This window comes from Muntiacus reevesi, chromosome 20 (genome assembly GCF_963930625.1).
Source record: "Muntiacus reevesi chromosome 20, mMunRee1.1, whole genome shotgun sequence".
In the NCBI taxonomy this organism is placed as follows: Eukaryota; Metazoa; Chordata; class Mammalia; order Artiodactyla; family Cervidae; genus Muntiacus; species Muntiacus reevesi.
Genome location: NC_089268.1, coordinates 26,347,604 through 26,367,015, shown reverse-complemented (window position 1 = coordinate 26,367,015; position 19,412 = coordinate 26,347,604). Strand labels below are relative to the sequence as shown.

The window sequence follows — 19,412 nt, the reverse complement described above, 5'->3', positions numbered from 1 at the left end:
GGACTCGCGGAGCGCAGGGACGCCGAGTGCCCGCCGAGGCCAAGGACTCTGCGCGAACGGGAGCGCCGGCCCTGCTGGAAACCCCGGACGCCGCAGCGGAGCTGCTCGTCTGCCGCGGAAACCTGCGCCGGCGCGGCGAGCATGCGCACTGCCGAGCCGCCGTCGCCCGGCTCCGCGGCCCCCTCGCTGCCCGGTGGATAGCCGAGGGACATTCGCTTGGTTTGCGCACGAGGCACAGCCCAGGAGGGACATCGGGTGTCCGAAAGTCAAACTCGACCTAGTGTTCGGCTCAGTGAACTTATGCAAACTTGAACAGCCGTTAACTCAAACTTAGAGTTAAGACCCTCAGGCAAGCGGTCCTAAGGCATCGAATTGGGTGCTCGGGGTGGTCGCTACACGGTTCTCGGCGACAGTGGCTAGAATCCCAACCCAGGACCGCAAACAGTGGAATTCCACTATCGTAAGTCCGTCATAATTACTAAGCTTCTCAAAAACACGGTTCTGGAGGTTGAGAAAAAGAGGCGCTCAGGAGAAAAGCCCGAGAGAAAACTTAGCCCCCCATTCCCCGCAACGCACGTCGCACTGCAAACCCCATCATGCAACGCAAGGAGGACGTTGGGGCTCTCCGGCCCCGATAGTTCGCGGCGACGGCTCCCGCGGCACAGTGGGATTTGTAGTCAGCCATTCCACGTAGAGCGCCGGTACTCGCACGCTGTTCTGGCCCCGCCTCTTAAAGCCCAAACACCTGATTTCACTTCCGCAGACGGCATTCGGGTTTGGCTGGCGGTATATTACTTTTCCACACTTGACTTTGTTTTAAATACTGACTTTGGCATGCTATGTGTAAACCTAGCCTTGGAGCTTCTTACCTTCTTTCAGCAAACATTTATGGAGTTTCTGAGATTTCTACTAGGTGTGGGGTACTAATAGTCACCAGGTTTCCAAGCCCTACTCGTGATTCCACGAATTCACAAGAGTTTAAATCTCTTATCCGTTATTTTATTCTGTTTATTTAGATCTTAGTAATGCAGTACATTTTTCTGCAGAAAAACAGAGGCAGAAAAAAAGAAAGGGAGGGGTGCAGAATGGTGAGCTACATTATGGAAGCCACAACTACTATCTTTTAATGTTAGGATCCATCGTTCTGGTGGGTATGTTTTCATTTGCCTCCTAAGTCAGCTACCTGTAAAAAGTATATTCTTATTTAAAGGAGACTAAAAGTTTACCAGTTTTTAGTTTTTAAAGGAGACTCTAGGGCTTAGGTCTTTTAATGATGATTTTCCTCCCAATGACGTCTTGTAAATCATATTTTGAAATTAAAACGGGAGAAAGACTAGATGTAGTCTAGAAGTAGAAGGAAATGCTGTATTTGATTCATGAATACAAAAGATCGGTTTTGCAAATGAGGACTGAATATTGAAATATTTTCAGAACTAGTCTATTTCATTAAACTGGTTGAATGCTCATAACAGATTATATCTATTATTCTATTCTAGTAAATAATAAAGTTTAATAAAACAATAATTAGTATTTGTAACAATAAATTGAGCATCTACTTTATTAAAATGCTGTTATGTTATCTAAATTTTTCAATTTTAGAAAAGTATTCACTCTATCCACTGGACCTTTTTACAGGGCTGTATTATTTCATCATATTATGTAATACATGGTTATAATTTTCCCTAGGCTAGGACTACTGACCTAAGCCACTTACTAGCCCAGTGTACCCTTGTTAAAGGTAGATCAGGACAGTCCATTTGCCTATTGCTTGATCAACTGAGTTTGACTAAAACTGATCATTTTAAATACTTCAAAAATCACTTTTCATAGAGGTGGTTATATGATTTGTTAGGCTGCCTCCTGTCTCCATATCTTTTCGTTGATAATGACTTTCAATTCTCATTTGCCATATGGTTTGGGTGTTATGTGGGTAAACGTGAATGTAGATAAATGTTATACAATTGCCAAGTGGATAGATGACCCTTTCCCATTTGAGACAGGAAGTCTAAGGAAGCTTAGCAGTCTTGTATCTTGTTTCTTCAACAGAAGCAAGAGAAAAGAGGGATTCAGTCCTTCTGCATAGATTCTTTTTGGAAATAATTTTTTCACTTCTCAGAATTCAGAAACAAAGACAGTGAGAAAAACTGATATGAGCTGGGAGATCTAAACTCAGAGAAAGGATTACTGCTTTATTAATTTAAATTGTGTTGCTTAGGGCAGTGTGTTTCTCCTGACCAGTAGTATCAGCACCAGAATTCTGGGGAGAGGGCCCAGCAATCTGTTTTCACAAGCTCTTGGGGGTGATTCTGATGTCTCCAGCTAAAGTGTGAGAACCCTTAGCTTGGGGGCAATTATGTGAATTTAAATCGAGGACCTCGAAGCAATTTCTTTTCTCAAAGTAGTTCAGAGCCAGTCCTCATAGGGATGATTTACCTTTGCAATATAACTAACGACACAAGGGACCGCGTTTAAGAAGTGTTAAATTTCAAATAACTAGTTACACCCCGAGACCAATCTGTAGTTACCTAGTGTATTCTCCACCTGAGTAACAATCCAGTTTTCCAAACTAAAGTTGCTCAAAACATAAAAACTCTTGAAGTCCCAATGGATGCTAACACGCAGTCTGGTTTTTATTTTAAATATTTTTTATTACGGTAAAATAAATATGATGCAATTTGCCATATTAAACCACTTTTCGGTGGCATTACAGATACGTTTTTTAAAGCCAGGAAAGCGTGTCCACCATGATCACCTGTAATGGCATGTCTTCCGAACGTGCATCCTCGGCCTGCATCTCTCCATCCTGATGCCCTAGGCGGCCGCGTGGAGCTGGAGGGCTCCTCGGCGGTAGGCGGGACGCAGGGCCCCTGGGCTGCCGCGGGCTGGGGTGGAGAGCGGAGCGCGCGGCTGGGCGCCCCAAGCGGTCCGGCCGCGGTGCAAGGACGCGCGGGGCCAGCGAGGGGAGCTGCAGGGTAACTTTTCCCAGGGAAAGCGGCCGGTCGTCCCCACCACAAGCCTCTCAGCCTTTTGTTTGTTTTCCTGCCGGAGGCTGGAGAGCGGCCGGGTCCCCGCTGCTCACCATGCGCCGGGCGGCCCGCGCCCCTCGCCGGCGCCCCCGGGCGTCCTTGCGCGGACCCCTCGGCCCGTCCTAGCGGGGGTCGCCCTGCTCCTGCTCCAGCTCCCGGGCCGGCCCCGCGCCCGCCCTCCGAGGAACCGCGCTCCCCGCAGGGGCGGGCCCTCGCCTGTGTCGCGGCGCCGGTAAGTGGGGTCGGGGATGAGGGGCTTCCGCCGGGTGACCTGTCACTGGGGGTGATGGACCAGAGCTGCGAGGGGCCCCCCGCCCCCTGCGGTGGCCCCACGAGGGAATGGAGGGCGAGAGGGAGGCTCTCGGGTTGTAGTCTCTCCGCGGTCCTGTGGGTCTCTCCTTCTTGGCAGGAAACTCCCATTTCCTCCGAGTCGGGAAGATTTTGCTGGGTGTTTACCTTTTAGCGTTAAAGCGGGGGGAAAGATCCCGGCCGGATTTGAAGCCCCTTTCGTAGAAGGTGGAGGGACCTGCTTTTGGAATTTACCCGACTAGGCCTTTGGCTGTCCCGCAAGGGGTCTGAGCAAATCTTCACACATTTCTGTGCAACCATTTTTCACTGGGTTTCTTTCTGCTCTGCTTTCTTTCTTACTAATCTGAGTAGATGTTATGAGAGAGATGTTGGGAGGATTTTTCAGAACCGCCGTTTCTTTTGTAATGCACCTTTTAAAGTTTGACAGTAGCATTGAGGGCTTTTACTTTTAAATATAAAAGTAGGTGAATGCCTATTTTTCTGAAAAGAGTATTCGTTTCCACTTATAACTAAGTAAAGAACTGCTCTTGCTGAAGCTGGATTATAGAGAGAAAAAATCACCCTGAATTTTGCATCCAGGGCTTGATTTCTCTAAGGTATTGGCACTGTGTTTTTTATTTTAGCCTGGAGCACTTTTTGTACAGTTTGATAGCTATAGTTTTCACTTCTCACATTTTCCAGTGAGTGGGTTTTCAGGATGTGCCTCCAAAGTGAATTGTACTATTGCCGAATATAAAATTAAACCGAGTTTTAAATTTGTGTAGTTAACATATAAATTATTAAGAAGAATTTGTGCCTCAACCATATGTTAGCTGTGCTAGAAGTTAATGTATTCATAAATATGCACATTTGAAATAGTTTCCGAACAAAGCACTGCAATTTGGTAAAGAATTTGGCCTTCCTATCTGTTTGAGAACAAGTAATTGTGGGTGTAGAAATAAGAGCCGTGTTGGGACTCTTTATTTAAAATAATATACCACTGCTTGCCCTAAGGTCCAGCCCTCACTGTAGTGACCCTGCCTGTCCATTTTGCCTTGTCCCCTTCTCCAAAGTTAAAACTAGTGGCAGGGCAGGAATGGGCAGCCACATTTCTAAGTGAGACCAGTTTAGTTTCAGATGATGGAAGGATGTGTTGGAGGGTTGATGGAGCCTGTCTGAGTGGGCAGAGGTCTGTCCTAGCCAAGGGAACTCAACATTTAGTCACTGAGAAATGGTTTTTCTCACTGAGACTTCTTATATAGATTGTGTATAAAGAAGCTAAAAGAACCAGCCTTTGGGGGTTTTATTTGTTGACTGTTTCACATCATCAAAGCTCTTTTTTCTATTTTTATTGTTTTCTTCTCATTGCTTTTGAGGTTCCTAGTAATGGTGGAAATTCTGTCAGTTTTGTACCTTTGGAATTATCTTGAGCCATCGTTTCCTTCATTTCCTTCATCCTTTCTATCAATGAGTCATCAAGACCTTTGACCTGTGGTTTGTGTAGAACCCTTCCTCCATATTCTAATCCAGAGCCTCACCCTTCCTCCCCAGCAGAGGGGGGCAGCCTCCCAAGCTGGCTCAGTAAAGTAAAAGTGAGAGTCACTATACAGTCCATGGAATTCTCCAGGCCAGAATACTGGAGTGGGTAGCCTTTCCCTTCTCCTCAGGATCTTCCCAAAGCAGGGATCAAAGCCAGGTCTCCCACATTGCATGTGGGTTCTTTACCAGCTGAGCCACAAGGGAAGCCTGGCTCTTAGTAAATCCTCATTAAATGTTTGCTGAGTGAGTGGATGGATAGATGGGTGGATGGATAAATGAGTGAATGAATGAATGAGACACACCACCCCCTTTCTGGTCTCTTCAGCTTCTTGTCCATCTAGTCTCTTAAAACTATCACTTCCTCATGTCTCTCCTTGCCTTGCAACCCTCGAGTTCTCTTCTCTTCTCAACTATCCCAAGTCTAAAATAATGTGCCTGATTTTTTGAAGCCTTTCATAACCAGGCCTCACCCCTCCCATCTAAGTCTGATTTCAGGTCAGCATACATCTTGGCACTCTGTGGGTGTAGTCTTTTTGCTGGCCTGTTCTAAAGGGGGCCGGGATGGCTCCTGCTCAGATCACTGACCTAGAAACCTCCACACTTCTCCCCTCTCTCCTGTGCAAATCTTAGCCTTCTTCGGGGAAAGAACCTAAGTCCTCACTTCTTTTATAACATCTTCTCTGTTCATTTCTCTAGCAAGTTTGCAGATACTTGTTTGTTAGGCCTTCGTTATTTTCACTGTATTGATCTCTAATTGATTTAGGTTATTTTAAGCCTCTTTAGGGTTGGAGTGGTATTTTTCTGCATGGTAATGTGGTCTTTGAACTAAAGCAGAATTGAGGTTGGGGCTCATCCTCTCTACTTATGTGGCCTTATGGATTCTTCAAGCATCATCAGGTTGCGTGTTCATGCTCAATCGCCAAGTCCTGTTGGACTCTTTGCAACTTCATGGGCTGTAGCCCTCCAGGCTCCCCTATCCCTGGGATTTTCCTGGCAAGAATACAGGAGCGGGTTGCCATTTCCTCCTCCAGGGGATCTTCTGGACGCAGGGATCAAACCTGGGTCTCCTGCCTTGGCAGGCAGATTCTTTATCACTGAGCCACCTGGGAAGCCAGTCATCGTATGTAAGATAGGGGAGGTGCCTCCCCATCTGGCTGCAGTGTGGAGATGGTCTAGGTACCTGAACAGCACCTGGAACACACCTGACAAAAATCTGCTCATCCCTCCACAGTGACTCGAAGAGCCCCGAACATGTAGCAGATATTTGGTAGATGTGTGTCGGCTGACTTGGAGTCAAGTCACGGCTCGGCTTGGAGGCCTAGAGGCTGGCAACCATGTAGAATCCTTAGTAAGTGTTATCCTGCCCTTACTTAAAATGGCTTGAGCTTGGGTTATTCCTGGCTACAGCTCTGCTTCTGGGATCTGCTGCTGCCTTTCCATGTGAAACTTGCCAGGAACAAGGACGCCTTTAAATTTTTTTCTTCCTTTTCACTGCTTCTTTGCAGCAAGCTCCTCCATTTCATTTTGCAGGATCTTGCTGAGTTGGAGTTGTACATAGCACTTCTGTCTTTCTGATCGTGGGGGTATGTGTGAGTGTGTGTATTTATGGAAGGACGAGTTGCCTAGCGGTTTCTGGGCAGAATTCTGGGCACAGTGACCTTTCTGTGCATCTTGATCTGTCAGCCTGTGAATAGTGTCTTACTTAACCATAAATTGTTTCATCAGCTCTCTTGGATGACCGTGGCCTTCTGAGAAAGGCCTGTAACTAGAGCACCAGAAACCTCCCATCTGTGGACCTCAGTGTTTGTGGTTTCTGTGGGTGACTGGGAAAATGTACAAATAGAGATGTGTGCCGGTGACTTACACACATATTTACAGTGTAACTGGGTCCTAGACTGACTGTGCTTACCTTGAAACAGTTTTAACATCTTTATGTGTACAGAGTGTTTGAGAGAATTACCTGGTGAAAAGAATTTACTGAAGCAAATCACTTTCAGGGGCAAATTGCATTGAAATGCTAGGTGTTATGGCAGGTAGAAATCAGAAACACCTCTACCAGTAGCCTAGAAGTAGAAGACACAGCAAAGGATCCTCTCGAGGTGGTAACCAAGGCTGATGTAAAATTCACACTCACTGTCTCTGCTCCTCGTGAGGTGCTGTCCGATGCTAGGAAAATTCTGCTGCTCACTAGAATCCAAGGGAAATAATCCAAGCAGAGCGCTTCCTTTCTTGATTCCTTCCAAGGAAACAAGCATCCTTGCACATTAAGTACCTGGCTCGCTGTACTTTGAAAGTTGAAACCTTCATAGAAAGAGTGCCTGGGTTTGAACTCACGTGTGCAGCTGGCTTTAGATCCTGGGAGCGCTGCCTTGTGAAGCCAACTCAGAGTTTGAAAAAAGTACATCTTTGGAGAGCTGTCACTTTTTTTGTATGTCATTTCAGGGTTAGTAGCCTTCCTATACTTTTTATAAAAGGGGAAGTGGGAGCATTTGTTATATCTTTAATCACCTATGGAAACAGTGTCCAAGTGTCCTCCTGGAAACCCTGTGCTTTGCAAGTGAATTTATTGATTGATTTAACTCACAAAAGTGAGTGAGGAAAAAGTAAGCCATATATACCTACATATTACCTTGGCTGTTAAAAAGTACATGTTTTCCTAAATTGTTGTGAAACTTTTGAGAAGGATTCATAATTTTTATGAATTATGGTATCTATAGAGCTGTTCAGTTTTGCAAATTATATATGAGGGATGGCGGTAGAAGTGGGGTTGATGGTATAGGAAAATTGTGTTGTCTCTTCAGTTGTGTCCAACTCTTTGAGATCCAACTCTCAAGACTCTTATGGACTATAGCCTGCCAGGCTCTCTCTGCCCATAGGACTCCAGGCAAGAATACTGGAGTGGGTTGCCATTTCCTCCTCCAGGGGAATCTTCCTGACCCAGGGATTGAACCTGCCTCTCTTACGTCTCTTGCAGGGGCTGGAGGGTTCTTTACCACTGTGACCTGTGCGTGATCACTCGTTGTCCCTGACTCTTTGCGACCCCATGGACTGTAGCCCTCCAGTCTCCTCTGTTCATGGGGATTCTCCAGGCAAGAATACTGGAGTGGGTTGCCATGCCCTCCTCCAGGGGATCTTCTCAACCCAGGGATCGAACCAGGTCTCCCACATTGTAGGCAGATTCTTTACTGTCTGAGCCACCAGGGAAGCCTCTAGTGCCACCAAATTGACAACAGTCAAAGTGTCTCTTTACAAACCTGTAAGTTACTCATTCATTCATTAATTCATTCAACACATCTTTGTTATGAGCACCTGTTCAGGCCAACTGGATGCCAGGTATCTATCTGGATGCTGGGAATACAGTTGTGAACGGAACAAAACCTCTGCCCTCAGGGAGCTTATATTCCCAAGATACACGCAGTCTGTATATGTAACCCTGTGACTCAGGGGTAAATGTGGGTTATGCAGAAAAGGCTCAAGTGCTTCTGCCTCCTTGCAGGGTTTCCCTGTGTTTTAAAGGGTCCACAGACCATGCCCTGCATGTCCTGCCTGCCGCCTGTTTTTGAAAACAGACTTGTACTGGATGCGGCCATGCCCACTGATTCACGTGCCATCTGTGATGGCTTTTGTGCTACAGCAGAGGACTTAAGTAGTGGTGACAGAGACATGTCACCCTCACAGCCTAACGTGTTTACCGGCCCTTCACAGAAAACATTTGCTGACCACTGCTCTGTTTTATTTTTATGTTAAGCATTGTCTTCCTTAACATGTGTCATTGATTTGTTTTGTTATCATGCATGATTGTGAAGCATCTTAATGTTTCATGAGCTCTGCTGTGATTTAAACGTGCTGTGATATTTGAGTAGCGCTTGAATATGAGACATGTTATGACTCCCTCATCTTCACCTCAATCTCTCTAGCCCACCCGTAGAACAGAGGGTGGTCAACAGGTGAGCAGCTGGGGCCCAGACCATGACCACCTCCTTCATGAAGCTGAGAGACTGTCATCCGGGCTCATACACAATTTCCCATTAGTCAGGGGCAAGTTATTCTTCCTCTGGGTCTTCAATATTTCCTTTCTCTTTGGTTCTTCACAGCCCACAAACTACGTAGAATGAAGGTTCCTGTTGTGGTTCAGTTGCTAAGTCATGTCCGACTCTTTGTAATCCTATGGACTGCATCACACCAGGCTCCTCTTTCCTTCACTGTCTTCCAGAGTTTGCTTAGATTCACATCCATTGAGTAGGTGATGCCATCCAACCATCTCATCCTCTCTCGCCCTCTTCTCCCTTTGCCTTCAATCTTTCCCAGCATCAGGGTCTTTTCTAATGAGTCGGCTCTTTGCATCAGGTGGCCAAAGTATTGGAGCTTCTGTGGGTCCTAGTTTAGAAATAATCTACAAGCAGTGGAAGACTTTCCTTTGGGATCAAGGCATCTGGCCCTTTGCAGGAGAAGTAATAGAAGGTTCTAGACCTTTCTCCTGGGACCCAAGACCTGGTGTGTGAGTTCTTTTCTCAGGAGCTCAGGTTGAAGGAGGAGAGGGAGGTCAGGGTATAAAACAGCCTCTGTGGAATAGCAGAGGGCAACCCAGGTAATGGCTTTCTTCTTCCATCCTTCCAGTTAAAGGCAGTGCGAGCATGATCAGTCGCTCAGTCGTGTCTGACTTTTGCGACCTCATGGACTGTAGCCCACAAAGCTTCTCCATCCATGGGATTTTCCAGGCAAGGATACTGGAGCAGGTTCCCATTTCCTTCTCCAGGGGATCTTCCCAACCCAGAGATCGAACCCGCATCTCCTGCATTGTAGGTGCATTCTTTACCCCTGAGTCACCAGAGAGACCCAAGACAGTAGCCAGAAGCATCTCTGATATGCTCCTTGGCACAGGAATGGCACAGCAAGACCCACAATTGGCCTTGTAGCTGCTGCCCCCCATGCAGAAAAAAGCACTAATCTAAGAGGCAAAATACTCAAAGGACATTTTTGCTGAAATATATATGGGGAGCAGAATTAGGTCCCAGGAAAAAAAAGGAAAAGAAATAGATGTACTACTTTTAGTACCCTTTTAAAAGAAGTGTAACAGTATTAACTTTACTCTTGTAAAGTTAGGACACGTGTGAACCTAGACTTCATGTCACTTGAGCTAAAATGGAACTCAGAGTTACCAGGAGAAGGGCCCTTGAGTTATTTTATTTTGCACATGATCCAGTTTTCCTATGAGGACAGGTGAAAGCAGTAGCATCCTTTTGGTGGAAAACAATCAAGGCTCAGAGAGAAAAGCATGCAAGTCTGAATGGGGGAAGAGGGGCTGGTAAACCGCAATTTCCAGAGATGCCCACTTTTGCAAACAATGTGCTGCCTCCTATCTTTAAAAAATGAGTAATTGTGTCATTTACTCAGTGGCTCTCAAGCTTTCAAAAATAAAGAGTGGACCACCCTGTGTCCAGACGGTTTCCCAGGCTGGGGATGAGCAGGGCACCCGGCTTGCACTGCTGGCCATGAGCAGATGGAGTGTCCCTCTGAGGACGGAACCAGGAGTGAGGGGCAATTGGGACAGACTACAGGAAGGTTTCCCCAAAGTCACCTAGCCCCCAAATCCATAGCATTCATTTCAAAGTTGGACTGGAACCCTTTGAAATCGAAATATAGCTGTATCACTCTGTGAGTTGGGTACAGCCTAGCCCAGAGGCCATAGGCCTGATCTGACTACCCTGCAGGGGCTTTGCTGCGATTCTCTGTGACCCAGTAATTCCAGCACTGTGGTGGGAGGTCTCAGGCAGCCTGCCTGCTTTAATCTTTCTGCAGTATTTACTATTCTTCCTTTCAGAACTTCAGAACATTTCTGCTCAGGGCAGACCCTCTGGTTGCCATGACTTTGCACATGAAGAAATAGAAGCATTGTGTTTGGAGGTACTTACCAAGGGTGGTATAAGACATACCTAGCAACAACTGAAATTCATATTCTGACCATTTAAACCATGAGAACCTGCTGGTGAAAGCAAATCAGGAGGGGTGAGAACACAGATGAAGGAAGTATGGGAGTGTCTGGGGTGGGGTTGTGTGTCACTGACCCCCGAGGAGGTGGGGGACAGGGCGCTGTGACCTCTCATGGGGAGAGCTGTTGGCTGTGTCTGTGTGGGCTGGGACAGGACGCCCTGAGGAAGTGATGTAAACAGTCCACCTGCAATGTGGAAGACGCAGTAGACGTGGGTTTGACCCCTGGGTCGGGAAGATCCTCTGGAGGAGGAAATGGCAACCCACTGCAGTATTTTTGCCTAGAGAATCCCATGGACAGAGGAGCCTGGCAGGCTACCGTCCATGGGGTTTCAAAGAGTCAGACACGGCTGAGTTACACTGAGCACAAACATCTCAAATTTCATTCATGTTGTAGCATATGACAGGAGTCTCAGGACTCGGAGGGGGAGAAGGGGTAGACTCGGAGCTTTGGGGTCTGGCTGAGGCAGTGGGACTCTTGTCCTGCTCTGGATGGGAGCACATGGGGTCCCTCTGGGGAACCATCTGCCCTTCGCTAGCTTTTGTGCATGTGATTGGAAAGGTGGAAATGTCGATCCTTTATTTTTCCCCCCTAGCCAAGTGCTAGCTTGATTCCTGACCCAGAGAGTCATAGAACCACAGAGCATTAGAGCAGGAAACAGCCTCACTTCATTAAGTCTCTCTTCCTAACTTCACGGAAATTAACCCGAGGACCGAGAGATGCTCTGAGGCACAGGGGGTCTGAGCCAAGTGGAAACTGGGACTCGGTCCCTCTTTGTCCACAGTCAGTCGCCTCCACTGTAGGCAGTGGGTGCTGGCAAGGTCCCCGCTGGGTCCACCGAAGCTGGATTGTAGAATGAGGCCAACTGGAGCATGGCCACATCAGTGGTTTCTGTATTTGAACTTTGAGCTACAAAGTACTCCTTTTAATTCCTCTCGTTTTCAGATCCTCAAAAGATTTCATGACCTTTGGATCTTTTGCAATCGCGCCCTTGAGTTTGATGCAGTCGGCCCGGGTTCCTGTCTCAGTGCCATCGCTGATTAGTTGCATAACCTTGAATAAGTAGCTGTGTCTCCGGTTCCTTATCTGTAAAATAGGGTAATAATAATAGTACCTACCTGGCACCGTTGAGAAGACTGAATAGATTAATATATACAAAGCACTTATCATGCTACTGTGTACATAGTAAGTTTTAGAATTATTATTTCCACCTTTTGGCTTGTTTGTGGATGTGATTAAATTATTTGAGATGGGGAGATAAACCTCGGTTGTCTGAGTGGGTATGTGTGTGTGCTCAGGCGCTTCAGTCATGTCCGACTCTTTGCGACCCTATGGACTGTAGCCCGCCAGGCTCCTCTGACTATGGGATTCTCCAGGCAAAAACACTGTGGAGTGGGTTGCCAAGCCCTCCTCCAGGGGACCTTCCTGACCCAGGGATCGAACCTGCCTCTCCTGTGTCTCCTGCATTGGCAGGGAGATTCGTTACCACTGAGCCACCGAGGGAGCCCTATCTGAGTGAGCCCTAAATGCAAACACTAGTCTTCGTAAGAGAGAAGCAGAGGGAGATTTGACAGAGAGAGAGAAGGCAGTGCAGCCACAGAGGCAGGGATTGGGGTGATGTGGCCGTGAGCCGAGGAACACCAGCAGCCACCAGCTGCCGGAAGAGACAAAGAATGAACTCCTCCTTGAGCCTCTAGAGAAAGTACCAGTACCTTGACCTCAGTCCAGTGATCCTGGTTGCAGGCTTTGGCCTCCAGAAACATGAAAGAATACATTTCCGTTGTTTTAAGTCACCAAGTTTATGGTAATTTGCAAACAGCAGCTGTGGGAAACTAACATCATTGGTAAGAAAAATTTTTAAAAATTGGTTTTTGTCAGTGGTGCATGGATCAGTAAGTGACATGTCCTTGACAAGAGAACTTAGCCGTTATTTAGAAATCAGTGGCCCTAAGCCTTCCTTGAGATTCCTGGCCAGTGGTCCACATGGTGACTTCTTCCTTGTGCCGCTGAAGCACTGTGGTGGTCTCCGCCCCGCCAGGAACTTACCCCAACTGCCGTGCCCTGGTCTCTGTACATGTCCCATGGGAGTGCTCTCATCTGTCCTTGGTAGAATACCTGATGGTGGCTTCAGCACCCGGACTTTTGACTAGGTCATAGAGCAAGAAATCTAAAGCAGGTATTTTCAGGGATCATGCAGCAGCCCAGTGATGTCATCGAAGACTCAGCTTCTTTCTTTGCATCCATCCTTAACAGCTGGGATTCTCATCTTGAGAGCCGACATCTCATCATCACCAGAAGACTGTCTCAGCTCTAAATATCACAGCTTTATACAACCATGTTCAAGGTGAAAACACAGGGCAACCTCTTGGTCAGCTGTCTCTGCTGCTGCTGTTTGTCACTTCAGTCATGTCGGACTCTGTGTGACCCCATGGACTGTAGCCCACCAGGCTCCTCTGTCCATGGGATTCTCCAGGCAAGAATACTGGAGTGGGTTGCCATGCCCTCCTCCAGGGGATCTTCCTGACCCAGGGATCAAACCCAGGTCTCCTGCATTACAAACAGATTCTTTACCACTGAGCCGCCAGGGAAGCCCCAACTATGTCTATCAGGGAGTAGATTCCCCCTCAGAAGACTTTCTCTTCCCTCGCTGGCTCACTTTCTTTCCCGATTCATAAGTCAGACTATCGTCCCACTCCTAAATAGTATTCAGTAGGAGGTAGAATTGCTTGGCTTGGCTTTGACTGATCCTACTTCATGCCCTGAGGCTGTAGTAGGTGGCTGCCATCCCTGATTATATTGAACCCTGAATAAAATCAGAGCTCTATAAACTGAGCAGCAAGCGGAACAAGGCTGTTGGGCATTGGCATCTCACACAGCCCTTCTTTCTCCTAGCGTGTTGTCCATCACCCTGTTGCTTTCCCAGAGTGGCAGTGAGTTTTTGTCATTTCCTTTCAGAGCATAACGTGAGTCATTACATTCAGGCCACCACAAAAATGATGATCAGCTGAATGATACTGATCTCAAATCTCATTAACCACTTCCTGCTAGGTTATGTTCAGAATTGACTGGTTGAATGCTACTTTTTGTCTAATGTTAATTTGAATAATGCCACTTCTTCATCTTCTTTTTTTTTAGTATAGGAAATAATTTACTAGAGCATAGAAAACTCAGATAGCTGTCATGGTTCTGTCCTCTGGATTCATATATAATGTAACTCATCCTTCTTTCCAGTATCCCTCTGTACACTTGAAATAATCAACACAGCTTCCTGCGTCTCCTTTTCTTCCTGCATTCTGTGTTGTTTCAGCTACTCTTCTTATGCTTTCATTTAGCCCGTTAGTAGGTCCTTAATATCTCTCTTGAAGTCTGTCACCCAGAGTTGAGCAGTAATTCAGGTGTAGGTTGAGACTCTCACGCATCCCTTCTTCTGGACCCATAGCTGCCATGTTGCAAAACTCCAGTGGACACCATTCATGTAGTACTCTATGTTACCCCAGAGTTGTGCAATATATTAGCCTTGTCTGAATGCTCTCCTTCTAATAAGAACTCTAACAATGCACTATCTTTAGGGAGAAAAAATACAACAGCCTTAGAGCATCTCCAATGAGAGGTTTTGTACACACCTCAAATTCAACACCATAGAAAATAGATCCCATAGTGTCTCCTGCTCTAACATTCATACTGTCCAGAACCTTTGTTCAGACCTTCCACCTAGTTCACCTAACTGTTGCAGTATTCTCAAACTTGTCTGTCTGCCTCAAGTTCTCTATTCTGACATCAGTGTGAATAGTCAAGAGGGATCTTCCTCATGTGATTTCCCTGCTTAAAAACCCCAGAGAGTTCCCATGTGGCAGGGTAAAGACCAAATTCCTGCATGACAAATACACCTTTTCACAACTAGACCCCACTCAAAGTTTCTCGCCATAGTCTGCATTTCCTTACTGCCCTCCGTGGCTTTTATGCCCTAGCTTTGTACTTCACAGTTGGGTTGCACATTGGAATCCCCTGGAGGGCTTTCTAAACGACCAGAACTCAGCCCCTACTCTTGACCTTCTCTTAGAAGTGGGACTTGGGCATCATTATCTGTTAAAAATTTCCCAAGTGATTCTACAGTTTACACAGTGTAGGAATGAATAGGTGTTTGCCCCCTTGTGAGCATACCAAGCTCTTATGCCCACCAACCTTTGGCAGAGTTTTTTTCCATCTGTAATTCCTTTCTCTCCCTTTTCTGTATAATAAAACTTCGCTTGTTCTTCAAACCTCAATACTGCTTTTGCTCTGAAGGGTTGTCAGATCTCTCCTTCCTCCCAAGAATTGCTCTCTACCCCGTGGGCTCATAGTGTTTCCTGCAACTTCGATGTACGTGACAGTTGTGAGTCATTTAAAGGAAGGACCGTTCCCTTATCCATAATGTACCCCAAAAGCCTTGCATAGTGCTTGGCATCTTGGTATGAATGAAATTAGACACTGTCAACCTGACTGCAGTGCCCGAAGAGACTAGTCGGATCCGTTTTACAGCAGTATGTGATTACTCGAAATAAAATTAAAAAGCAACTGCGATGGTGTGTTGAGGGTCAAATCTTGCCAGATTAATTGAGTTTTGTTCTATGATAATGTGACTGATGGTAGCAAGGAGGAATCATAGGGTGACTGTGTACTGAATGAATGACCCATTCTAACATGATTCTGATAAAGCTCTTAATTTTTTCAAGAGAGCTTTCTCAGTGGTAATCTAGGAAAACATTTTCCCATTTATACAATTTTAGTTGATGAGGAAGTAACTATCAAAGAAAGGCTTTAATGATTAATAATTAATAGATATGAATTATTATTATTATAGTATAATGCTTATTGTCCCCCCCCAAAAAAGGGGGAAAGCCCACATGCTACTGGAATGTAGATCCTTGTTAAATTTTGGTAACCATAATTCATCAAGGAGATGGAAAAATGTGTGAGGATTCAGAGAAGAATGCCAAAGATAATTAAAGGAGTGGAAAAATCTGTCCTATGAGGGGAAAGGTTGTGTAATTACAGCAAGAGGAGACTGAGAGGCACACGTCTGATTACTAATTGGATGAACATGCACATTTTCACGAGATAGTTTTTTTATGTCCGCAAAAGATGCAGCATGAGGAAATTAGAATAGTCAGGTTTAAGTTGGACATTAAGAAGAATATTCTAACTAACTGGATTACAAAATGCAAATCTGATCATGTTATTTTCTTGTTAAAAAAAATTGACTTCCCATTGTCTCTAGGTGAAAGTCTACTTTAAAAAAAAATAAAGCATGTAATTTATTGGTTAGCTGATTTTTGACAAATCAAAGTTCCAGTGTTTGTTTTTTTTTAAGGAAAATGACATACAACAATGGTTTGGGAGTTTTAACTTGGAAAATGAAATTATGAGTCATGCAAAAACCATATTGTCATATCAAAAATGTTGTCTGGTCTCTAAATCGTATCTGACTCTTTGTGACCCCCTGGACTGTAGCCTGCCAGTCTTCTCTGTCCATGGGATTCTCCAGGCAAGAATACTGGAATGGGTTGCCATTTCCTTCTCCAGGGGATCTTCCCAACCCAGGGATTGAACTAGAGTCTCATGCGTCTCCTGCATTGACAGGCAGATTCTTTACCCCTGAGCCACCTGGGAAACCCCATATAAAAAATAGATGGAGATAAACATAAACAAGAAGGAAAAACACAGAGCCCCAAATTGCTAATGTTGTGGCCCAAATGCTGTTTCTATGTTGAGACACAGCTTGAATCCAAAATAGTCCATAATGCACTAATCGTGAAGTGGAGAAGCCATGATGTATGATGTGTTCTGTCTTATGAACAAGTTCATATTAGGCTTTATTAAGTAAATCTACATTAAAATATTTTAGGCTGAAAAAATGCTTAAGATAACATATTATCTTTTTAAAGATTTATTTCCTCTACCATTTTGAGAATTTTTTCAACTTTTAGTCTATAATAATTCAAACATACTACAGAGTTGCCAGAACAGTACATAGAATACCTAGACACCTTTTTCCTGATTTATAAGTGACATCATACAGTTTTTATCTTTCTCGGACTTATTTCACTTGACTTTATGTCCCCTGTTTCTCCCCAAACGTTCATCAACCAATATTTGCATCCATCCGTGAATCTTGTCTGTAACAAATTGTAAAGTTTTCCTAATAGTGAATTTCTTAATTCTCTCTTTCCTTCTACATTTATTGATTGGAATTCTTTTGGAAGGAGAAGTTGTATTGTCTGGATTTAGTTGCAGAATGTCATGTACTTCTAACCGTTCTTTTCTGATCTTTTGAATTTTCAGATTATTAGTTTGACAGATGTATTTTTAATGCCTTTAGTGTTCTTATTTAAAGTATTTACATTTTATTAATGTTTGCCTAAAGGCATTGCAATCACTTAAGTTATGTACTACATTTTCTTTATTATAGGCAGACTGAATGACAGTTTTATAAATGAAAAAATCAATGACTTATCTAAAAAACACAAGTGAATGACTTTAAGAGACACACCTTGCATGCAGGCCTTAAAAAAATTACTAGTTCTTTGTTTAGCTTCCAAATATCTAGTAATAAAAATATTAAAATACTGTCTTTGCCTAGCCACAAACAGTTCATGAAGCACGTCTAAGTTCTGTATCAGGAGAATCTTAATTTAAGCATTTCTTGGCTTTTGTGTGTTTACAGGGTTAATTGTAGCTGAATTACACAGAACACAGCAAATTTAGCATGGATTTTTGTAGCTCAGCAATTTCTATCGGCCGTAGTTATATAGTGTTTGCCTACAGTGGTTAGTCAGCAGAAAGGTATCGAATTGCAGCTGATTAATTTCTGAGTCAGTGGTGAAATCACTTTCCAAGAATTCTCCCTCTCGTTTTACAAAAAATTAGAAAAGAGCATTATTTAGACCAGAAGTGGACAAACCTTTTTTTGTAAAGGGCACGATGATACGTCCCTTAGGCTTTGTGGACCATACAGTCCATGTCAGACCTACTTGGCTGTGAAGCATGAAAACAGCTGCCAATAATATGCAAGTGAGTAGGCATGACTGTGTGCCAATAAAACTTTATTTACAAATAACTGATGATGAGCTGGGGGGTTACAACCGGCTCCTGATTTAGCCAGACTCAGAATGTCCATTAACATCTATCCTTGTCTCTTATCGTTCTCTACAGGCAGAAGACTCATCTTTGAAAATATGTCTTTGGGAGATAGTCACGTTCTATTGAATACCGTGTGCTGGTGCTGCCATAGAAAAATCTGGTTACACTCTGGGGAGGTCGGCTGCGGCTGCAGGACTGATCCGCCTCGGCCCTGAGATGAGTGTCCGGCCTGAGCGGGCACACCATGAATAGATACACAACCATCAAGCAACTCGGGGATGGAACCTATGGTTCCGTCCTGCTGGGAAGAAGCATCGAGTCTGGGGAACTGATTGCTATTAAAAAGTGAGTTTTATCCTTCATACTCGTGGTTCTTACCCCGGCTGTCTGTTCTCACATTCCCTGCTCCCTGCCCTGGTTTCCTGGAATTAACTTCCCAATAAACTCCCTGCATCCGAGTCCTTGCCTCAGACTCTGCTTTCAAAGAACCCAAACTAAGAGCTTTTAACCTCTTCCTGTCAATTGTAGGATCAAGCCCCCAGTTTTACAAATTGGCCCCTTCCTGTTTTCTTTGGCGCATCTCTTCCCACTAACCGCTTATCTACTTCATCCCAGCCACTCTGCCCTTTGGCTTCTTGAACTCACCGGATACCTGTCTGCCTGTTGCCTTCCTATGCTACTCGCTACCCCATGCCTCCAACTGGTCCGAATTCCCCTGGTCCTTCAGGTCTTGGTTTAATACCACTTCCCTGGACAACTGTTCCCTGATGCCTTAGACAAGGTTAGGTCGCTTTGGGGCCCAGTTTCACGATGCCCTGACCTTTCCTCCATAGCACTCAATACAGAAGATGGTTGATCACCGGCCTTCCTGCTCCAAGGTCGGTGCCATGAGGAATGTCTCTCTCGTGCCTGGGCCTCTGCCACGTAGCACGGGCTAAAAATATACCAAGGGCATTAATAAAGGGACTGGTCACTCAACAGAGAAACAATGATATCGGGGACAGACTGTCAGAATGAGAGGGAGAGGTGAGAGTTGGTCTTCAGTAGCCAGCGATGAGACCTTGGGGAAATGTCATAACTTCTCTGCGTCTTGGTTTCCTCCCATCCCATCTGTCTCGTGGGGCTGCCATGAGATTCAAATGAGAGGATGTGGTTGAAGTGCTGTGAAAGCGGGCACCCTTAGCTTTCTGGCCAGCTCACCGGGCTCTCTGTCTGTCTCCTCAGGCTCTGGGCCAGGGCTGGCACACTTTTCCTTCAAGGGGCCAAGCAGTAAATATTTTGGGCTTTGTAGGCCATACAGTCTCCATCACAACCCAGCTCTTCTGTCGTAGTGGGAAGGCAGCCACAGATCATATAGAAGCAAACGGCTATGATTGTGTTCCAGCAAAACTTCATTTGTGGAAACTGAAGCTTGGATTTCAGATCACTTTCACATGTCATGATTTACTATT

The 19,412-nt window shown here is 45.2% G+C and overlaps 2 protein-coding genes across 9 annotated transcripts in view; both read left to right on the top strand.

The window, feature by feature from the left end:
* Positions 1-158: 158 nt before the first annotated feature.
* Positions 159-18,176, top strand: LOC136151782 (uncharacterized). Of its 7 annotated transcripts, none has more exons than XM_065913191.1 (2): positions 159-460; positions 18,034-18,176. In XM_065913191.1, the coding sequence occupies exon 2, from the start codon at positions 18,057-18,059 to the stop codon at positions 18,174-18,176; it is 120 nt and encodes a 39-aa protein (XP_065769263.1). In that variant the 5' UTR covers positions 159-460; positions 18,034-18,056. The 7 variants fall into 7 exon arrangements, with proteins under 7 accessions (XP_065769263.1, XP_065769262.1, XP_065769257.1 ...); XM_065913190.1 differs by lacking the exon at positions 159-460 and adding an exon at positions 562-1,147; XM_065913185.1 differs by lacking the exon at positions 159-460 and adding an exon at positions 562-1,151.
* The window catches only part of CILK1 (ciliogenesis associated kinase 1), a 29,867-nt gene continuing 28,629 nt past the window's right edge, over positions 18,175-19,412 (top strand). For both annotated transcript variants that reach the window (XM_065913182.1, XM_065913181.1), the window contains exon 1: positions 18,175-18,306. In XM_065913182.1, the coding sequence (XP_065769254.1) occupies positions 18,206-18,306 (101 nt within the window). In that variant the 5' untranslated portion in view covers positions 18,175-18,205. The remainder of the gene's footprint in view (positions 18,307-19,412) is intronic.